General features: G+C 29.6%; 1 protein-coding gene across 1 annotated transcript in view; it reads right to left on the bottom strand.

Moving 5' to 3' along the window:
* The window catches only part of LOC111623980 (cap-specific mRNA (nucleoside-2'-O-)-methyltransferase 1-like), a 59,097-nt gene that overhangs the window by 27,460 nt on the left and 9,852 nt on the right, over positions 1-21,785 (bottom strand). Inside the window, exons 4-13 of the mRNA XM_023366739.1 lie at positions 19,138-19,244; positions 15,180-15,338; positions 12,298-12,390; positions 10,327-10,398; positions 9,472-9,566; positions 7,864-7,936; positions 3,608-3,800; positions 3,401-3,519; positions 2,206-2,302; positions 1,177-1,495 (exon numbers count right to left, since the gene is read on the bottom strand). Of these exons, the coding sequence (XP_023222507.1) occupies positions 1,177-1,495; positions 2,206-2,302; positions 3,401-3,519; positions 3,608-3,800; positions 7,864-7,936; positions 9,472-9,566; positions 10,327-10,398; positions 12,298-12,390; positions 15,180-15,338; positions 19,138-19,244 (1,327 nt within the window). The remainder of the gene's footprint in view (positions 1-1,176; positions 1,496-2,205; positions 2,303-3,400; positions 3,520-3,607; positions 3,801-7,863; positions 7,937-9,471; positions 9,567-10,326; positions 10,399-12,297; positions 12,391-15,179; positions 15,339-19,137; positions 19,245-21,785) is intronic.

Raw genomic sequence — 21,785 nt, 5'->3', positions numbered from 1 at the left:
TAAATAATTGGTACCACAAAAACAATGTGTAAATGGAGCTATGAAAAACTGTTTAAAATATGGATCTATTCCATATTCTCAAATACAGTATTTTACTCTTATTGGGATAGAAAAAATTTAAATTAAGTTTGTTTTCAATTAAAAAGGCAGGCAGTATATTCACAATATATAAAATATAGAAGAAACCAAAAAGTCTTCACTTCACTTCCAACCTGTCCAATCACCGGGAACTAAAATAGTCTTTTTCAGAGACAACCTTTTATTAGAGGCTGGACCTCTGCAATATTATATAAAACAGTTTTAAAAAATCTTTGCTGATGATAAGCCAAAAATTGTAAAAATATATATGTAATTTCAATTAAAAAGGCAGTTTAGTTTCTTCTATATTTTATAAGTTTGTTTGTTTTTTTTAAAATATAAATCTTTATAAGAGGTTACTGAAAACAAAAACACATTTTCTGATAGAACTGTCATTTCCACAAAGTTGATTATTTAAAAAGTTTTCAACCACATTAAAGCAAATTCACATAAATGAAGGGGATACTGAATGTCATTTCACCTACATACATATAAGGATTTCCAAAATGAATGCTACAATTTTATATTATTACATTATTATCTGAGAAGTATGAGATATACCAATCAATAAAGTAACCATCTGATTCTCATCTCCCATTTTCATTCAGATGTCTTGTCATCTACCTCTAGGAAGTTCCAAAAATGAAAAACAGCAACTCCGATACAGAATATATTTTGCATTCTGTAGTACACAAAGTCGGAATCACTCATCTTTGTGCAACGCAAGTAATCTGCGAGAGTTGTAGAATTGTGGCTGTTGTGGGAGAAATGATGACGAATATGACAGGGCAAGTGTGAGAATTTGAGTATTGGTTAGGTGCATGCACTAAGAATTAAAATGAGCAAATGTAAAACTTGTACAGTTTTCCAATGCTTTAATGTGCATTATGACATTCTTATATAATAATTATTACTACAATAATTTAAAATGGTAGCACTCTTTTTGGAAGACCCTGTATATGTATGAATGTTTTATGTATCTTTCTATGTATGAAACAAATGCAAAATTGTAAGATTAAACTTATTTAACCTTATTATTTAAAAACTTAAATTTCATTTTATTTAAATTAATAATAATCTAGGAAACATTTTATTCACCTGTTATTTGATTCCACTATATAATCGTAAAAAGCAGAATCTTCTTTTAATAATCTCAATGGCACAATTTCTACTATGTCTTGATTACATAGAGAAGAAGACAGCTGTCCCAATCTACAGTTTACTTCATATAAATAGTCATGGATGTCTTTGGTATTTTCTAGACGACTTTTACAAATTATATATCTTTCCGAATTTGCGGGCCTGCTAGTATTTGGTTTATGAATACAGATGTGTTGAAATGCATGATAGACAAGGTATATCAGGCCGACGCTGAATGGCGTAAAAACGTCAAATAATTTACAAATGAAGTGTCCACCTGAATTAAAATTCAGAATAAAATAAACATTAATAAATATTTTTAAAAGAACTAACCAAACTTAATAATTAATAAATATTACAACCCTTATATTAAATTGAATAAAAAAGCAACCATTTCTTGTTGCTCAAACCGTAATATTTTTTTAAAATTTGTTTTTGACATGCCACTCATGATGCCAAAATTTTTCTTAAAAATTTTGACATCATGAGTGACATGTCAAAAACAAATTTATCATCTAAATTGTCATAAATTTTTACTTGGCAAAATTATTTACATCTCAGGTGTTTTTGTTTGGATATCAAGTGTTTTTGTTTAATGATTGTATTATTACATCAAGATTGGTCGGCACTCTGATTCCTTTATATATCGTCAGTCAGTGACTTTTTTACTTGGCAGGGAGTCATAGTAGTAACTCCTGATAACCTTTTCTACCAAAACAGTTTGAAAAAAAATAAATAAAGGAATAAATTATTGAATGTATAGAGATTTTATAGATGTCAGAAGATCCAAAATGTTCCCAGTCACAGATTATAAACCTTGGAAGTGTAGTGTCGTCTTCTTGGCAAATCTGTATGTTGTTCCCGTGTCTTACCTTTATTATATTCATTCATAAAATATGCATTTTATATCTTTACAGATTTATTATATATATTACTCATTTTTATATTTCTATAAAAATCACATCATCTTATTAAAAAAATGTTTACCTGTCCGAAGAATTGAGAGCGCGCACAAAAACTGACAAAGATACAATCTTTTAGATAAAATTTCTTGTAAATTTTCTCGTCCTTCAACTGAAAACCCCTGAAAAATAATATTTTAATAATTTATATAAAATCTATTATAAAATTACTAAACATAATTTTAAATTTCAGAAATGTAAGAGAATGGTTCAAAAAGTATCCTTAAAAATGTTTACCAGGAAATGAGACCCAGTATTCTGTACAATGTAGCATCACTTTTCAACTTAGTTCTCCACTTCTGAACACCTGTTTACCATCTTGGAAGATTAGAATACAATTTACAGTATGTCCTTGAGGTGTGTAATGTTCGACAATGTCGCCCCATAAAGCGTCAGCAATGTGTGTCCTGGATTAGGCTGGCTTTGAACCATTTTGGTGACAAGGTGGTATGCCATTCTTTGTTTTAGCTTTTGGTTTCTGGTTAACACTAGTGTACCCAACTTTCATCACCAGTAACAACTAGGCATTCCAAAACATTGTCATCTTCCCCATCATAACATCTCAGAAGTATGTGAAACACAGTGAACCATCTCGCAGACACTTTTTGATATTGCAGTTCATCAAGGATAATGTAATGGTTTCATTCCTTTGCTTGTAAGGAAATGAATAATTGCATTCTGGTCCTCCTTTGTGCACATCTCCAAGGGAGCCACCAAGTTTGCAGAGCTACCACAATATCGCGAGTGGCACAGACTACAAAAGTCATACGATATGCACAGTCTGTCACGCATCACATCCTAAGCATAGTTGCCAAGCTATACATTATGATTTTTTAAAACATTTTTAAGGACAAATTTTGAACTAGCCTCGTAAATATACAAATATTACAAAATTAGTTATTTTAATAATTGTATTTTTTTCACATACTATATAAAATTTCTATCTTATAATGCTAATTAAAACATGGATATTTATGCAATATGAATTCATTTACTACAAGAATCAAACTTTTTTGTTGTTATTAATAAATTTGACATATGATTTATAATATTAATATATGACTTTACTTACATGAGCTATGTGGTTTATATAATGTTTATGTAATATAAAAATATGTATAAGCTGTGTTAAGTGATAGATGTTAACACACAATAAATAAATAAATAAAAATTATTTTAGATTTATGATTCAACAAAAAAATCCTATTCAATTAACTTACTCCGTCGGCCATGACAAAATGGACACCTTTTCCGTCCGTATTTTCCAAAACAAATCTTCGAAATTCTCTTAAATTTTCAGAAATGTAAATATCACCATCTCCTTCTAAGCCATTCACACCTAAATGCAATTAAAAGAAAAAACCTATTAAATATTTTCAAAGCTATTTAATATTGCTATCATTTTATAATTAATATATATTTGTTACCATAATGAGGTTCAAAACTTTCGGGTGGTCCGGCAAAAAACTCTTCTAGTTTGAAATCGTTTTGTCCTCTTAACGTAAAACCGAAACCTTTTGCTTCCCACTTTTTCCTCCATAATACATATTCAGAAAAACCTCCGGGTCCAGCACAAATATCCGCAAAATAAAGCAATTCGTGAGGTTCTAATATCGAATTCTGTAAAATTTGCAGAATTATTTTTAAGTAATAATGACAGAAAATATCATAACATTATATAAATTTGGTATTGTATATTTATTTCATCCCTAGTTAATTAATCTCCTTAAAACAAATAAAAAACAACATTCTTCAAAAATAATTTTATATTTATTTGGGAATCTTTTACGTATTTACTCGTTTGAAAGTACAGTAGATTCTATTTATTGTAATTGCCGATATTGTGAATGGACATCCGAAATTATCAAAATTAGCGCATCTCGAAACATTTAAGTTAAAATACACTATGAAAACTTTGCTGAGTATAGTTGGAATTCAATTATTGTTATCATTATCTTCAGATAAACATGCATTTTTAAGCCATTACTTTCCTAGCTGCTATATATAACAGAGGGAAAGTATGGCAATCGGTCAAAAACAACCCTCAAAGTTTCTTACATTCTTGGATTCAAGGACTTCAAAACATCAAGAAATACAAAAAAGTTGGGGAGTTTTTTTTGTATGAATGGATGTTAATGTGTATTTGCATATATGTGTGCATGTGTGTGACATGACACTATTCTATATAAATGGACGTTAGTGAGTGAGTGTGACATGACCCACATTGTAACTTAATAACTCCTATGCTTTTTGTAGACAATTTCTGAAATTTTGCAGAGAAATTTGCATATTAGGGAAATTGATATTATATTTTAGTGGTTAAAGGTCAAGGGGATGGGGAGATAGAAGAGATCAGGTGCCTTATCTCAAGTGGGTCTGACTTAATGAAGATTTTACTTGGTATTGGCATTTATAACTTTTTTTTATTATAAAATTCATCTCTGTCCTCGAAATTAAGTCTTTTGCCATTTTATAATCATTAATAATATAAAAAGTTTTTAAATAACATATCATAACAGATGGTACCACATATAATTTGAAATTTTTTTTTGCCAAATAACAATAAAATTTAATCAATTTAATTGTTATTTGCTCTCAATACAGTAGTTTAAACTGCTGGCATTTCTTACCTCGATTATACACTAGCAGATATTAAGACCACAAAAGACAAATAACAGTAAATTACATATTAATTAACAATAATTGGAATGAAAAAATTATATATTGTTTAAACTTTATCTTTTAGAGTCAGTCAATAAAGCTAGCATTTTCAATAACTGTAGTCTTATTTAGTTATCTTGCTTAATGTTACTGGTTTTTTGGTTATTGTTATTAGTTTAATCAAGCCCCAAAGCAATTATATTAGGCAGATTCTACTGTTATGTTACCAATTAACATTTGGAAATTGTATAGTAGTGATGTAGGACTAGGAATTCTATGTCACTACTGAATAATGAAAATGAATAAACAAGTTTGCCAATTTTTCTTGTCTAACAGAAAATCCTTATTTTACCTTCTGTAAAATTCAGTTTTTTGTAAACAAACATTCTAAAAAACTAAAAATTGATTACATATATAAAAGAATGCGAAACAAATATCCTCAAAATTATTGTTTTCATAATATTATAATAAAAATATGCAATTTAATAAAACATGTGACACCAAAACAATGATTTTTCTCAGAAAATTGGATTTCGATATTTTAGATTTTACTTATTTTTCTACATGGTCACCACCAAGTTTTAAGCATTTTCCATACTGTAATACTAGTTTCTGATTTCTTCATTGTAGAAGTTTTCTGCCAGTTCTTTTAACCAATTAGTAACAGTTTCTTTCTTCTCATTGTTTTCAAAATGATTGCCACCCAAAAAATCTGAGTGTCACTGGAAGTCAGGTTGGAACTGTATGTTGGATGTTCAAAAATTTTCCAGCCACATTTCCATAGAATTGCTTGAACTGTTGCCCATTTTATGATGTAAGAGAACACCATTACTTGACAACATGCCATAATGTTTGTTTTGAACTGCATTTCAAAGTCAATTCAATGTTTCATGGTACTCTCAAGTTTATTGTCACAGTCTTTGGCATAAAGTCAGAGAGTAGGAAGCTTTTCTGGTACTATAAAATGGTTGCCATCATTTTTTTGCATTCAAAGTTTGCTTAAACATTTCTATTTTTGATGTAGATCTTGAATAATGCCACTCTATTGACTGGCACTCGCTTTCAGGAAGTGCCAATCGATAGATTTCTCATTTCCTGTGATATGACAAAAATTTGTTTCCCTCTTGTGCGTAGCAACCAAGAAATGTCAAAGATGTTTTCATTTGCTTTTTTTCATGTTCTGATCTTGGTCGAGAAAAACATCTAATGTAATGTTTTCATACCCAAGCTGCACTGTAAAAATTTCAGAAAGGAGATGTTTTGAAGTGTGAGGAAACAAACAAAATGCATGTCCTTAGATTTCATCATCAATTTTTTGCTTCAGTTCATCAGTCATGGGAGAAGGGTGTCAAAAATGATCATTTATGAGCAATCAATCTTCTTTGGTTAAACATTAAACACTTGTTTGCTCATAACGTTACCATACACTTCTGTAATTTGTCTACGAATCTCTACAGGCAAACCTTTTTTGCATTTTTAAAAATTGAATCACATTTCAAACTTTGCATTTGGTGGAATTTTTAATTTCCTAATTCATTTCAAACGGTTGGCAAAACAAAGCTACAAACCTACTGCCAAAACTAGGTGAACGCTGTCAACACATCAGAAAGCTTGTTGATCTGGAATGGATGATGGAGACTCACTAGTGCCACAATGTTCTTTACTTTCTGGATGGCTTACATATACATTCTTAAACTTATATACAGTGACACCTCAATTTTCATCACTAATCTGTTGAAAACAATTGGCAAAATCTGCAACTAATGAAAATCGAGGCAATTATTTCCATATGAATCAATGTAAATCCAATTAATTCATTTTAGACACTCCAAAATACATAACAACAATACATTTTATAGAGAATAAATATAGTGTTTAACACTAAAAACAATAAGAAAATTAATATAAAAGACTAATGTAAAGAATAAATAAACATTTAACATGGCATTCAAAGGGCTGCTGGCTGTGGAAACTTTCTTTGGTTCCACGATAAAGCTAAATATTTACAGACATAGAATATATATTATTACATTAGAATTTTATTTAAATTACAGCATTAAGTTTAATCTGGCATACTTGTCATAATTATAAAAGACTATTTGTTTAAAGTATTATAAAAATTTATATGGTATTTAACGCCATTGTATAATACATAATACAGTAGAGCGTCGATTATCCGAAAGTCAATCATCCAAAGAATTCCAGTCGGCTAATTTAAATTTTCGCCAGTGCTGTGGCACTGCAATCTTTGGCTATGTCTTGGGCTACTCAAATATTTTACGTTTTTGATACTAAATTAACTTCTGAAGTATAATTTTTTATTGTTTTTATATTTTTCAATATATTTATTTTGTTCGTACAAAATAAAAAAATAATTTTTAACGATACAATAGTCTTCGTTAGGCTTAACATCAATGAAAATTCAACGCAAAGCGACACGCAACAGAGAAAAATGTCAAGATGGAATAAATTAATATGTTTTTTTGTACATAATCAATTATTCGAAACATTGATCTTCCCAACAACCCGAGTCCCCAATTGATTCGGATAATCGACGCGCTACTGTACATTTCTTATGAACAGTGATTTTTGCCAAACAATTGCCGGATTATATTGGCAATTAAATGTCAAGTAATTTAACTTAAGAGATAGGTGTTATGTGCTACCTCTTGAGAAACTTAATTAATTTAGAAAGTTCTGGAAGAAATTATTAAATTTATCAAGAGATAGAACATAACACCTACCTCTAAGCTAAATTACTTTACATTTAATTAGTACTTAATAGCATTAATCTAAAAATTGAGTTTAATTGATGTTATATTTGTGTACAGTGATTTTTCTGTATAAAAATCTGTTATATAATTTTATTAATTATATGAAAATCATCTTAAATCTTGTAATTTGTTTTCCAGATACTGGTTGTGAAACTATAAATAAAATACATAACAACTGAAAATATTTCCATAAGAATACCATTATTCTAATAAAAGTATAAAGGCGAACAATCAAAAATGAAACTTACTCCATCATTATCTTTAGGATCCGTAAACATAAAATCAAACATTGCATCAATGTTTGCCATCTTCACTGCTGCCCTATTATGAGAAAAGAACAATTTCAATAATATTTAAAGAATAACAAAAAATATAAAAAACAATTTTATCCCTAAGATATTTAACAGAATTAATTATCAATGTACTGGAGAATTCACATTGAAAAAATAAAATGGTTTCATGCAAGGAAGATCTTATATCAATAATGTATTCACACCAGAACAGCTTATAGAGGAATGTAGAGAATGTAATCTTGAAACTCATACAACATTGGGTACGTTGCCTTTAAAACAAATTTAATACAATCGGATAAGCAATGACTCTGTTTCAAATGAAACAAAATATGTTATCGGTTTGCTTATCCAACTGCATTAAAGCCAGTTTATTAAGCAATGTACCGATTTATAGGTTTCAAAAAGACAAGGTTGAGTACCTTGAAATTCAGAAGATGAGCAAAAGATAATGTATCTTGGATGTTTTCTCAAACCCTTAATACAAGCCATCCAAAGCCTGTCATAAAACAAAAACAGTCTTACAAGAAACAATAGATCTTTTGTGGAAATAGTAACAAATCAAGTTGTGAGGTGGGAATGCAATTTATCTTCGGCCTTATTAAATCTACATATCGACAATCTAATTACAGTGTTGAAATCAGTAATGCAATTAAATAGCAGAATGTATTCAAGTACCATGCTTTTGCAATGATCAAATTATTGTCTAGGCAAATGAGAATGAATTACAGAGATTTTCAAACTGCAAGAAATGTGCAATAAGTATAACATGAAAATATCAATAAATAAAACAAAGGCAATGGTATTTATAAATACTTTAATGATCATACTACAGAACAGGTCTCATGTTTTAAATACCTTAGGTGCAATATTGATGGAAATTATCATAAAGATCTGCAGGGGGGGTGAAAAGTAATCATGCATTGAGAAACTTGCTATAATTTTTGTAATAATAATGCAATTGCAATAAAATTTATGCTTGCATGTACATTAGTCAACAAAATTTTATAATTTCCACATTGGTGGTGTGGACAATGACTAAGAGAAGCTACATACACAGTGACAAAAAAAAATGGACAACTGCACGTCTTTGAAAGCAAGTGAAGATTGTTACATGCTACGAAGTTGGAAATCAGTGGTTGCCATGCTGAGATGTTAACATATCACAAATTGTCATTTGAAGTTAATGACCACAGGTTCGATTCTGGATGCGCAGAGATGAAGCTGTCCATCCATGTCACGATCCCAAATCCTGTGGATAGCCTATTTTGAATTTTAAGGTATGCATTCATATTTCCATTTACTAAGGTATGTATCAAATCATTTTCATCATCTTTGCATTAAAAATATAGAAATTATTGCAATTTTTCAATGCCTGCTTACTTTCCACCCGCCATGCATATGGAAAATTCCATAAATTCTAACAAATTTGTGACACTATTAGAAATAGTGCCACAAATTTGAAACAAATAGTATTTGTTGTATAAAACTTTGCAAATTTCAAATAATTAATTAATTTAAAAAAATAAAAAGTATAGAAAACAACTACAAAATATTTAATTTTACCTGTTTTGAAAAATCACACCACGTATGGTTTCAAATGGATTCGATCGAGTTCTTGCCCTCCTCATTTCTTCAGGTTCTAATTTATCAAACACACTCTGTAACAATAACCTAAATTAATAAACAACAGAACTGTGGGGATCCAAATTATTTGCCTAAAATATTTAAATTTTTATATTAAATCTAATAATCAAACCAAAAGTTTAGAAAGAATCGTATGAGAAACATCAGTTGAACTGTTTATTGTTCAACAAATAATACTTTGAAGTAAACAACTCATTGACATTTGATGACAGATACATACAAAGATGCTGCACACTGTTAATAAGAATCATAATCTCAGCTACAATTGAAGAAGGAAAAATTCTTCTCTAATTTTAGATATTCTGAGGGGTAAAACTGAATGAAAGTCCTGTTTAGAAGAAATTGTGTGAGTGGGACCAAAAACAGGGACAAAAACAAGAAATGTGGGATTTTGGTCATTTGTTACTTGTCAAATCAACCTTGTACTTGTGATCCACTTTCCGACCAACCATCAATTTGCAGTTAGACAATATCTACTAGTTGTAAAATCTCAGATGACTCAACTGCAACTTTCCACGATCAGCTGTAATTTGTTAAATTGGCTACTATATAAATTCTCTCCCTTCTACAGTTGGGAAGTTAATGTAATCTTCTCACCACAGAGTAAATAAATATATTTAATTTTTAAATGTGTATGATGATTCTATTAATATCAGCTTATACAGGTTTATTATCAAGCCCAAATATAATTTATATATACCTGAATATAAGTTGTTATTTCTAGATTTTTAAATTTATTTTTAATAGCAATATATAATGTAATAAATTAAATACCTTGCAAGCCAATACATTCCTTAATATGCTTGGATCACAGAACTCGTCTTCATCATCAATTATTAACTTTTTCTGCAAAAAGCAAATAATAATCGTTTTAATAATAATTTATTTATATTATTACATTTATTCAATGGGAAAAGAACAATAAAATTGAATAATTACAAACAGTAAAGATAAATGTTTTTTAAACTAACCAAATGTGATGCAGGTTGAAAAAATTGGGAGGGTCGTGTATGGGACACAATCATAATCGTTTAAAGCATAAATCCAACTTTGTAATATTAAAGGAAGAATAAGATGTAAGCGAATAAAGTCTTGGTGGTTATCACATTCCAAGTCAATATCTATCAGTTTGGGTGGCAGTGCACTCGAAGTATTCGTGTCAGAGTTGACATGCTGGGTTTTCTTACACACACTATACAATCTGCATCATTCAGCATCAGTCTTTGGGCTTTTTTGATTCCTTTTAAATTTTCCTTTCAAATTATATATGTTTCTTACATTTCTGTTTGTATTTCCTTTGCAATTTCTTTGGCATTATGAAAATTTTCTTCGAATGGCACAGCTATTGGCTTATAACTTTACATATTCTATTTTATTGGTTACTATTGCTAAATAATATTGTAGATCCTGTTATTCTGTACATATTGATACTGATTTTGATGTCCTATCTCTTTGCCATCCAAAGTTTTGCTACCCAAACACTGCACTGCATCACCATTTTCAGTGTTCATATGCAATCAGTACCCCTCCCTGCATGGCTGCACATCCCCACTACCTACCATTTTAAATACAGATGTAAACCTTCTATTTAAGAAAATTTAAATTATAAGACTATCATTTATAGTTTACAAGATATAAGTGCAACAAACCTTGCTATTTGTTTGGTCAATTGTTGAACCAAATTTCAGTGTCCTGATCAAAAGGGAATGAGAGCGACAGATGGATTCCGTGGTATTTGCAGATTACCTGACTTTTTCTGCTAAAAATCTTATTCCCTGATTTTCCAGGTCTGTATGGACCCTGTAGACATGCTATACTCTTACAAAAAAGATTTTCTTTATTTGATTTTCCAGGAACAATCAAAAAAATTGTTAATTGTGTTTTCCCAGATGCACCGTACTTTTAATGCATATGTTGTATTATCAATTGTGAAGATAAAAAAAGTAAATAAATCATTCAGTTTTATTTTTTGGGGCAAGAAGGGAGGAGCAAAAGTTGAAGCAAGATAACATTAATCCTATTACTTTCCTGGCTGTTATGTATACATAACAAGGGAAAGTATTGGAATTATGTCAAATTTGACCATCTGAGTTTTTTGCAAACCTCCTAATTTTGAGACCTCTTGAATCCAAAAAAGTAAAAAAAAAAAAAATCCATAGATATACATGTATTTTTGTATGTACATACGTATGTAGGCATCTATTTAACTTAATATCTCAGGACAGGGTAAGGATTAAGTAACAAAATTTGGCATGATGGCTTGTATATGAGGGGTATTGATTGATGCTATTAAATTTTGGTGGTTAAAGGTTGAGTAGGTGGAGAGATAAAGGGGGTCATATGTACCTCCAGTTGGGTTGAACTTAATGACAAATTTACTCGTTATTAACATTTATACTTTTTTATAAAACTCGTTCCTACCCTCAAAATTAAGTTTTTTGTCATTTTACAGTTATTAAAAATATAAAAAGTTTTTATAACAAAATCTCATAACGGATAGCTTGATAATGGGAATTTTATTAAGTTATATTGTAATTAAAATTATAAAAGTTATTTTCTAAATACAATCTAATAACAGTTGGGAGTTATGTAACTTGTTGCTGGATTTTTTAAGTGTCCTTTAATCCAGTTGTAGAAATCTGGCAACCATATCCATACCACAGTTCACATTTAGTAGATTTTTCATCCTCATCAAGTCGGACATTTTCAAATAATAAACTTTGTTTAGATCAATAAAATACTAACCGGACCTTCTTTCATCCACTGTCGCAATTCGTGTATTTTTGGCGGATCTCTAAAACATTGCGGCATCCAATACACGTCTTCTTGGATGTTCACCTAAAATGAACAATTCATATATTAATTAAAAATTCTTTTAGAAAAGTTTCTTTACTTACACAAAATATAAATTAGTGTCAAAATAACTGAAAAAAAAGACCTAATAGTGATATTTTATCAGATGTGTGCATCTTCACATCACTAACTGTAACTATGCATTTATCAGTTCTAAACTTGTAGTCTATAAGTTTTGTAATTATTGAACAGACTTCTGAAGAATTAAGCAAATAAACAATATTAGAATTGAATCAAATTTTTACAGAGCTTTCAGAACCTCACATGTTGGCCTTGGTGTTATTTGTCATGAAAAAAATTCAATTGAATGCAGAAAATCAAGGTGACCAAAGGAATGGAAAATAAATTTGATTTTCAGTGACATTATCATAATAAAATAAATAATGTATTGCTATATTTTATTCTTAAGGGCTCAATTACATTGGGCAAGTTTAGTAGCACTTGCCAACATTTACTTGTTGCTAATTAATCTGGCTTGATGATTTATCCAAATGAATAAAGTCAAAGACCTGGCTACTTTTGCCATTAATCACTCACAAGTTTATTCACTGACAAGAAAACTTGCTCTGTGTAATCAAGTGAGTAATGAGCATAGCAAGTCGATATCTACGTCTCATCTTTTACTTTAACATTTAAATAATTAGGATGTTTTATATTGCATAATAACATATATTGATTAAATGATTAAGAAAGTACAGTAATATCATGATCACAGTTTCACTTTCTTAATATTTTATGTTTTGATAAGTTGAAACCTAATAACACAGAAACAGCATTGATGTTGCTGGCAGAAAAAAAAATTGCAACTAGAGATTTCCTTTTTTATTTGATTGCTATAGTTTGAGCTAAAATTCAAAATGTATATAAAATAATTATTTTTATTAAGAACAACACTACTTTTGGATTAACTTTGATCATCATAATGCACCATTAAATGAGTTAAAATATTAGGTTGTTCAGAAAGCAATTTCGTTTTTTTTCCGTGGAAAAAACACAATATTTTTATAATAAATAAATATTCTATTGAATTATATATCAACCATTTTGGTCAAATATCTGTTGTCATTGTTTCTGGTAGTAGCATGATTTCAATTCATAAAAGTTTTGATCGTTGCTTACAAAAAACTGTCCAAGTGATTTTTGACATTGTCATTTCAAGTAAATGTCTTACAGTTAAAAAAGATTTGTATAGACCGGAACAAGTAATAATCTGAGTGTGCTCGATCTAGCAAATACGGTTGGTATGATAGCACATCCCATCTAAGTTATAATAGTTTCTGACGAGTTACCAAACTTGTGAAATTTGACATTACTGTGGTAAAACACCACACCTGTTTTGTTGATCAATTCTGGCCGCCTTTTCTGTTTAATGATATTACTCAATTTGTTTACTCGATGGCAGTACACTTTTGAATCAATTGTTAAATTGTCGGGTAAAAGCTCCAAAAAAAATTTCCTTAAAATCCCACCAAAGAGAACATTTCTCTTTAAGAGCACGTGGAACCCATATATCAAGCTTTGAAACGAAACCAATTTGTTTCAAGTAATCATAAATAGTTCAATTTGACAAATTTAATCTCTTAATGATTTCATGTGTTGTTATTCAACAGTTTGCTTCAATCAGTACCTTTATTTTGTTTTCTTTGGCTTCAACTGGCCATCCAAAACGTCGTACATCTTCAATATTGAAATTGACAGAATGAAATTATGTAAACCAGTTTTGGCACTGTCATTCTGTCAATACATCCATATACGTCACACAATTTTTTTCTTGCTTGAACAGCATTCTTACCTTTTTGGTAATAAAAGAGCAAAATATGCCTAAAATGCTGCTTTCGATCTTCTATATTTGATGGGACACAAAAAATAAACAATTGCACAAAATCACACAAAATTTTTTACAAATAAGCCTTAAAATGCCACTGTCAAAATACAATTAATCTGTCTAGTGGTAAAAAAAAATGAAATTACTTTCCGAACAACCCAATAGCTTAGCAGAATCATGCTACTGCTGTATATCACTATATACAGCAGTAGCATGATTCTGCTAAGCTATTATACCTTGCTACTACAAATTAATAAGTAAATTACAAGTGAATTTACTTGCCCAGTGTAATCAGTACTCATGCATATGTGTGAATTTGTTCAATTCCTCATTTGGTTAAATCAATTAAAAAAGTTAAGAAAATTTTTTTCTTTATCTTTTTATTTTATCAAAGTCAGAAATCTATTTAAATTATATTAAAAAATATAAAAATTTCATAAAACTATGATAAAAACACTTGTTATCCTTTTTACTTTCCTGACTTTTCAACTGAGGTGAACTTTAAAATAACAATAAACTTATTTTAAAGTTCACCTCAGATGAAGTCAGGAAAGTAAAAAGGATAACAAGTGTTTTTATCATAGTTTTATGAAATTTTTATATCCTCATTTAATTTATTTTTGTATCTGCTTTCTGCACCAAACTATTATACTTATCATAATTTCCTTGCTTACTGTTGCATGGTAAGCAAGCTCAAGTCCTGCTCTAGGCCAATTCTTTTCTTCCAGAAATTCTAAATTAAAAATTTATCTATTATAATTATTAAAATTAACAGGCAATAGCAGCCTAACTGCCTACCTCTGAACAAATTAATTCCTGTCTAATTATTAAATTAGCCTTATTATAGCCAAATAATTTGCAGATTGCCTGGCTTTAATTAAAGTATCAAGTTAGTGGAGTTGTCTATTTACACATAGAAACAAAAGGCATAAATTATTTATAAACATACTTTTTCTTTCGAAAAGTCCCACTGAATGTCGGCTGGTTCCAGTCCGTCCAGATGTAAACCGAAGCCTCTTCTTCCTCTCTGTTTGGATGCCTCGACAATTTGGGTCCTACCTTGTCCGTATTTTCCTAATCCAGAGCCTTCTTTAAAACCCATATTTTTCTGAAAAATAACAAAAATTCTTGCATTATCCCAATAAAAAATACAAATGTGGTCATCGTACTATTTACTGGATGGATTGTGTGTAGAGCGTGCTTATTTACATTGCACTTGTTGGTGGTGATATTGCAATTTTGTGATATTCTTGGTTTATTTTGCTTAAATTTAACCCTAGCAATGGCTTCTAAGAGAGATGAGAATATCAGTAGTGATGGTATCAAACGTAATTTTCATTTAGTATTTGTTTAATTTATATTTCTAGCATTCTGTGGTATACTTTAGACACATGGAAAGTGTATAATTAGTGAGTTAGAGATGTGTTGATAAATTATAATTATACATCACCGCAGTTGGTCTGGCAAAATGGTTAATCCAACAAGGCTTTAGAACCAAAAACTGCCAGAAATCAGGTGATTATGTAGATATAGCTGTGTATACTTACATAACAGGAATTGTGTAATTGTATAAGGTAAAAGTTTAAAATGCATTGATCTTGACAAACCCACAAATATTTGTAATTAAAACTCACTATGTCTATATTTGAAGTGTGCAATGCCATAATGTTATAAATGCCATTTTTCTCTAAATATGTTTTATTGAATTGTATTCTAAATGCAATGTTTTCTGTCACAAAAAAATATTGTAGCAATATTGGCACTGTAAGTGGTTGTATTTTGAAAATAAATTTATATGAAGCTATAATGTTTAAAGTGCCAGAGCGCAAGTCACGTGACTTTTGGTGCTTAAAACGTTATGGCTTATATTTACATCATTTGATATTCCAGAGAATTTGTAACCTAGTGAGTTTTTTAACCATTTCATTGTAAAATTGAAATAAATTAATTCATTAGAAAAAGCATTTTTTTACCTCTCCTGAGAAGTTTGCTTTTTTGGCATTTACAACATTATGGCATTGCACGCTTCATTTGTAATAAAAACATTGAATTTCATTCCTAAATATTTTCACTTTATTTTTGAATTTATATAAAAAAGTATAGCAAATAATTGTTTTCATTTTGTGAAAAATTTGACAATTCTTAAATTTTATACTTAGTAAATAATCTATTCATAAATGAACAAATATATAAAATTAAGTAATTTCAAATTAAAAGAAATTCTGTATTAATTATAAGACACTTTAAATAGAATGATCAAGCAGTAGTTCATCCAATTTTTATATAAAATTTGTTAAAGAATATCTTATTTTTGATATAATGAATTTGTATGGAAGTGTAATTTATGATATTGTATACAAGTTTTTTTTCAATAAAGAGTAGGTTTGTAGGAATTAACATAAAATTATGTTTTTATTGTGTTTGTACTGTCCATATGGGTATGTTTATCTAACATAAACATCCCCATATGGACAATACAGACTGGATGCTAGAAGCCTATTGCGATTTTTCCTATCTTTGTGTTAACTGAGACTAATGACTACAGTGTGCAGTTGCTCACAGTTTGATGGTATATGGATCCTTATGGCTCATGCAGTTGAATGATCGAGCAAGATAATCCAATAGCGAGTTTATAAACAGTTTTTAAATCATAGTAAATTTGGAACTGTTGTTTAATTTCATTGTACCCAAGGTTTTAGGAATAAGAATGTAAAATAAAAATGTAAAGATACAATTTTTGTAATTTACATAAGATCAGTTTCATGTGACAGTGTTTCATGAACATTAATGTGAGATGATTATCTCATGTTAACGTACATAATAATTCATATATACATAAGAAAAGAATCAAGTGGAAAATGTTTTTGAAATTTGTAACAGAAAATTCAGAAAACAGTGTATAAATAAGCACCAAATTTTGTGCATTAAAGTAAAAAATATTCTGACAGAAATGTACACTTGGATAAAATGTCTTCTGAAAGGAAAGTTGCCCGAAACAACTTAATAAATGGGACACTTTATCGTGACAACAGGCATATAAAGTCAATAAAATCATTATTTATCTGGTAAAAACATTAAACTGCTAAAACTAGCAAATACATATGTCGGAAACAAACTTATTTAATTAAACATGCAATAAACTCTATTATTTTTTTTTAATCGTTTTTTGTGTTGGAGAGTGGCAATTATTGTCCTAGAGACATTGCCTATAAATAATATGTAAATAAAATAAAAAATTAAATAAAGCTGCTAGATTTCCCCAACAATCCTATACAGTAAAACCTGTCTATGGGGACCACCCATGGTTCCTTCAAAAAGTGGTCTTTTAGACAGGTGGTGCTGTAATACCGTATTTCCGTACGTATTTTGCACACTTTTTAGCCCTTTCTACTAAGCAAAATTAGAGGTGAGCAAAAATATGTGAATTATTTCAACAATAGGGCTTTATTGGTATTGTATTTTATTCTTATCGGATAACTCAATTTACAAGAGTTGTCGTAATTTGACAAGACATATTTAATACCAATATTTTAAAGATTAATACAATAGCGCATTTTCTTGATTATAATGCACACTTTCTTTTTTCCCATTTAATTAATTCAACTTGGTTGTTTTCGTTGGCTCCTCAGTTATGTGTATTACGTCATCAATATACAAGTGTGTCATATCTCTACATCACTTTGGTTTTGGTATTTGCTTAATCTTATTTTTAACTTTAAAAATACTGTGTTTTTTAATATTTAATCTTTTCTTAAGTATAATAAGAAAAATGATTAATTAATAATAAAATGATTTTATTATTTTTTCTCATTATACGATTTCATTACATTCTGCGATTGTCATTGCAGAATCGAAAAACGAAGGTTGCCTGTAAAACTGATTTTTGCATTAATGCGTTTATTGTTTTTTGAATATTTTGTGTGCGAAAATTACTGATATTATTTTTCTAAAAATATCACGGAAATAAGGTAGGTTGATACAGAAACTATTTATGTACTGTATATGAGCAAATTCAAAATAAATAAATAAATAAATTTTATCAAACGATGAGATCAGTCGATTAATTGTATCGTGTACAATATTTTATACCCCCAAGGAAAACACTATAGGTCTACGGTAAAATAAATTTCGTTTTCCCACAGTTAAACTTCGCGGCTAATTGCTGTTGTGATAACTTTAACACGATCTTCTAACGACAGCACTTTGCATTTCTTTCATTTTTTGGACAATTTCGAACAAACTGAAATGAATTTCCTTTGTTGCTAGACTAATTCATTAACACCTGCACCTAATTTCAAGGGTGGGAGAAGTGCCTGAGGTGGGTTTGAACGAGAGTTTAGACTAATTCATTTTATTAGGAGGGGAGAAACGTTGTTGAACAATAGTTTAGACCAGATATATTCATGGAAGTGGTCGCTTATTACAGTTGTTGTAAGTTGTTTCGGACAAAAAATCGATGCCCGTGGTTGTGTTACACAGGTGGTTGTTTAATACAGGTTACTTATACGAAGACTCTATGGATAAACTATTCGGTGCCAGAAATTTTTGCCTGTTTTAACAGGTGCCCGTCGAATGCAGGTGGTCGCCTAAGCAGTTTTCACTGTATTCCAAATTAGATCCTAATGATGTTTTTATTTACCCAAATTAAAAGAAATTGTTGAAAAAAATGTGTCAAAGTTTGAGATAATTATTTAAAAAAAATATTACATAAATTTCTTTATATCCTAACAATTTAATTTTTGACTCATTCCTGTAACTTTTTGAACATGCTCTATTAGAGTTTATATTATGTATTTAGTTCTTTATAATCTGTTTAAAATTATAAATTCAGCACCAAAAATAAAACAATGTGTAAGATATCACAAAATTACAAAAATACATTTTTAATGACAATAGAAAAACCTTACCATCATATTTTTAACAATGGGGTTATATCCACTAGGAGCCGAGGCCATATTTTGTTCTTGTCTTTTTCGTTTCTTAGAAGATTCGTTTTCGTCTTCACTATCGTATTCTAATAAAATGAAAACTATACACTTTTAATTCAGAGTGACAATCAATAATCAATACCAGCTTTTTCCCAAGTCCATTCTGTGAGGAAAAAGCCAGTCTACAGAAGTGGTAAATTAACAGCAAATAAACAATAAATTCAAATAATAATAATAATAAATTTAATGCGTTTCTCACGAGTAAATAGTACAAATAGTTGACACAATGAGAGATTGCACTTAGTCAATACTAACTCTGTCTATTTTAAGGGAGATAGGGTGATAAGATGGAATAGTTCTATTGTAATTTTGCTAGTACTTACACTATACAAATTTTATCAATTACAATATGTCATTTTTGAACAAAAAGTGCCTTTGTGTAAACAAAAATAAACCCTCTGTAGCCTAGATGATAATTAGGAAGTAGGGTAAGGCTGGAGGTGATTGATCTATGGATTTAATAGTAAGTCACATGCATTTTTACTTTGACAGAAATTGTTTTCTGTTGAGTCTTGGAATTTTTTTCCTTGAAAACATTTTAACAAATCCAGTACAAAAAATTTTTGAAGTAGAGAATACTATCCTGTCACCCTATCTCCCCTAAAATGGGCACAGTTAGTACTGACTAAGTGCAATCTCTCATTGTGCTGACTACAGATATGTCTAATGAAATCAACCAAGTGCAAAGGAGCTAATCAAATCAAAATATCAGATTAATCATGATAAGACCTCTGACAGCATATGAACTTTTGTCAAAAATGTAAAACAGCCCAATGGATAATATACTAAAGACAGGAGTGTATGAAACACCAATAGAAATGGGAAACCAGGGAATTACCAAATGATATACAGGGAGCACTTACCACCAAATATTATGAGATAGATTAATGGAATGTCAATATGACTTACACAAAGACCATTCAAACATGATCTTGGCCAAAGCATTAATTACCAATACAAATAAAAAAACAAAACTTATACTTCCAATGTTAAAAACAGCGTCAGCTTTAATAACAACATAAACAAACAAGAAGGAAATGATTTGGAACTGTGTGTGGTGCTAAAACATGACAAAACACTTAGTAACTGATAGAGAGCTGTTAGAATTTTATTACTTTTCATCACTTCCTTTTTTATTTACATGTTGTTAATTCAATATAAAGGATTATTTTATTTTATTTTACTTCTGTATTATATGGCATGCTTTCATTTTAACAGATTAGTTTGTAAGAGGTTTGTTTTATGGCTTAATGCAAATTTTCAGTAAGGTACTACCTTTGAACGATCAAATAGCACAGTTAAAATATTTTTTGATAAATCATTCTTTATTTGAATCAGTAATTGTGATTTGATGATAAAGCGAAACATCTTGAAAACATTTAATCTTGATTAATTTTTAACATTTTTTAATATTTATTGGACTGATGGAGTCATATAGATCTAAACAGGCATACATCTTACATCATTGTTACAAATTTTTAAATAGTGTCCTCATTTAAATACCAACTAATTAACTAAGTTGTTTGCAAAATGATTAGTAAAAAATCCAAAATAAGTTATATTTATGAATTTTTTATCTGTAAGCTATTTACTGTTTAGCCATTTTCTAGTAAAACATGAGGAACTGGCTAAACAGTAAATAGCTTTCACATCAACTACTAAGTCATCAATTGCAACATTAATGACTTATCATTAGAAGAAATAAATCCATTAGTAAATTAACAAAGTTAAATATGTTGTTATTCCTTAAGGGCTTGTGTATCTCATTGTTGTTTTAGGTTAACCGTATTAACCAGCTACATACAAGGATTCACTTCATGTTTTGACAATGCTTCCCATAGAATAGCACTTTAGGCATTATACGATATATCCATCTTAGTAAGACCTCAATACTATAAACAATACTGTATTTGCAACAAAGCATCATTGGAAAGTATCACTGATTTGTACTCAAGACTTATGTGAAAGTAATGGAAGTGAGTACAGTAGACCCCCCTATAATACGATAGATATGTTCTGTTTTATATGAATTCGTGTTTTATGATCACTTAAATACATGAGCCAATCACAGCCCGGCACTTATGCAGTTTTGGGACTACAGCTGTTTGAAAAATTTTCTTCCATAAAATTAATCGATTCTAGACTAATTTGACTAAACATTTCCAAAACACGTATAATTTTTTTGGAATAATCCATATAAACTATGCTATAAACAAAAAATTGTAGGATTACTTATCAAGTATGCACTGTTCAACAACGCCATTGCTTAAGCTTGTTTTAGTCGTGGAGCGATGCATCGAATGGTGGGTGCGTGTTTCCTGATAAATTATTTTTCTGCGAAACATTTGCTGAATTTTGGAGACATCATTAATATAAATATAATTTTTATGGCCGTTAAATAATAAATGGTTTTTGGTAGGTCCGCTGCTCATTTAAACTCAATGGTTTGTGCAATATCTGCTATTGGTCTACATAAGACCAATCCTGTCGCGACACGAGTTGGCGATGACGTTTTACCGTATTATATGAGTCTCTTTTAACATGTTTATATGAATACGATAGCTACA

The sequence above is a fragment of the Centruroides sculpturatus genome, unplaced genomic scaffold, assembly GCF_000671375.1.
Source record: "Centruroides sculpturatus isolate CEXI.00-Female unplaced genomic scaffold, Cexi_2.0 scaffold382, whole genome shotgun sequence".
In the NCBI taxonomy this organism is placed as follows: Eukaryota; Metazoa; Arthropoda; class Arachnida; order Scorpiones; family Buthidae; genus Centruroides; species Centruroides sculpturatus.
Note: the sequence above shows the minus strand (reverse complement) of the source record. Positions and strands in the feature narration are given on the sequence as shown.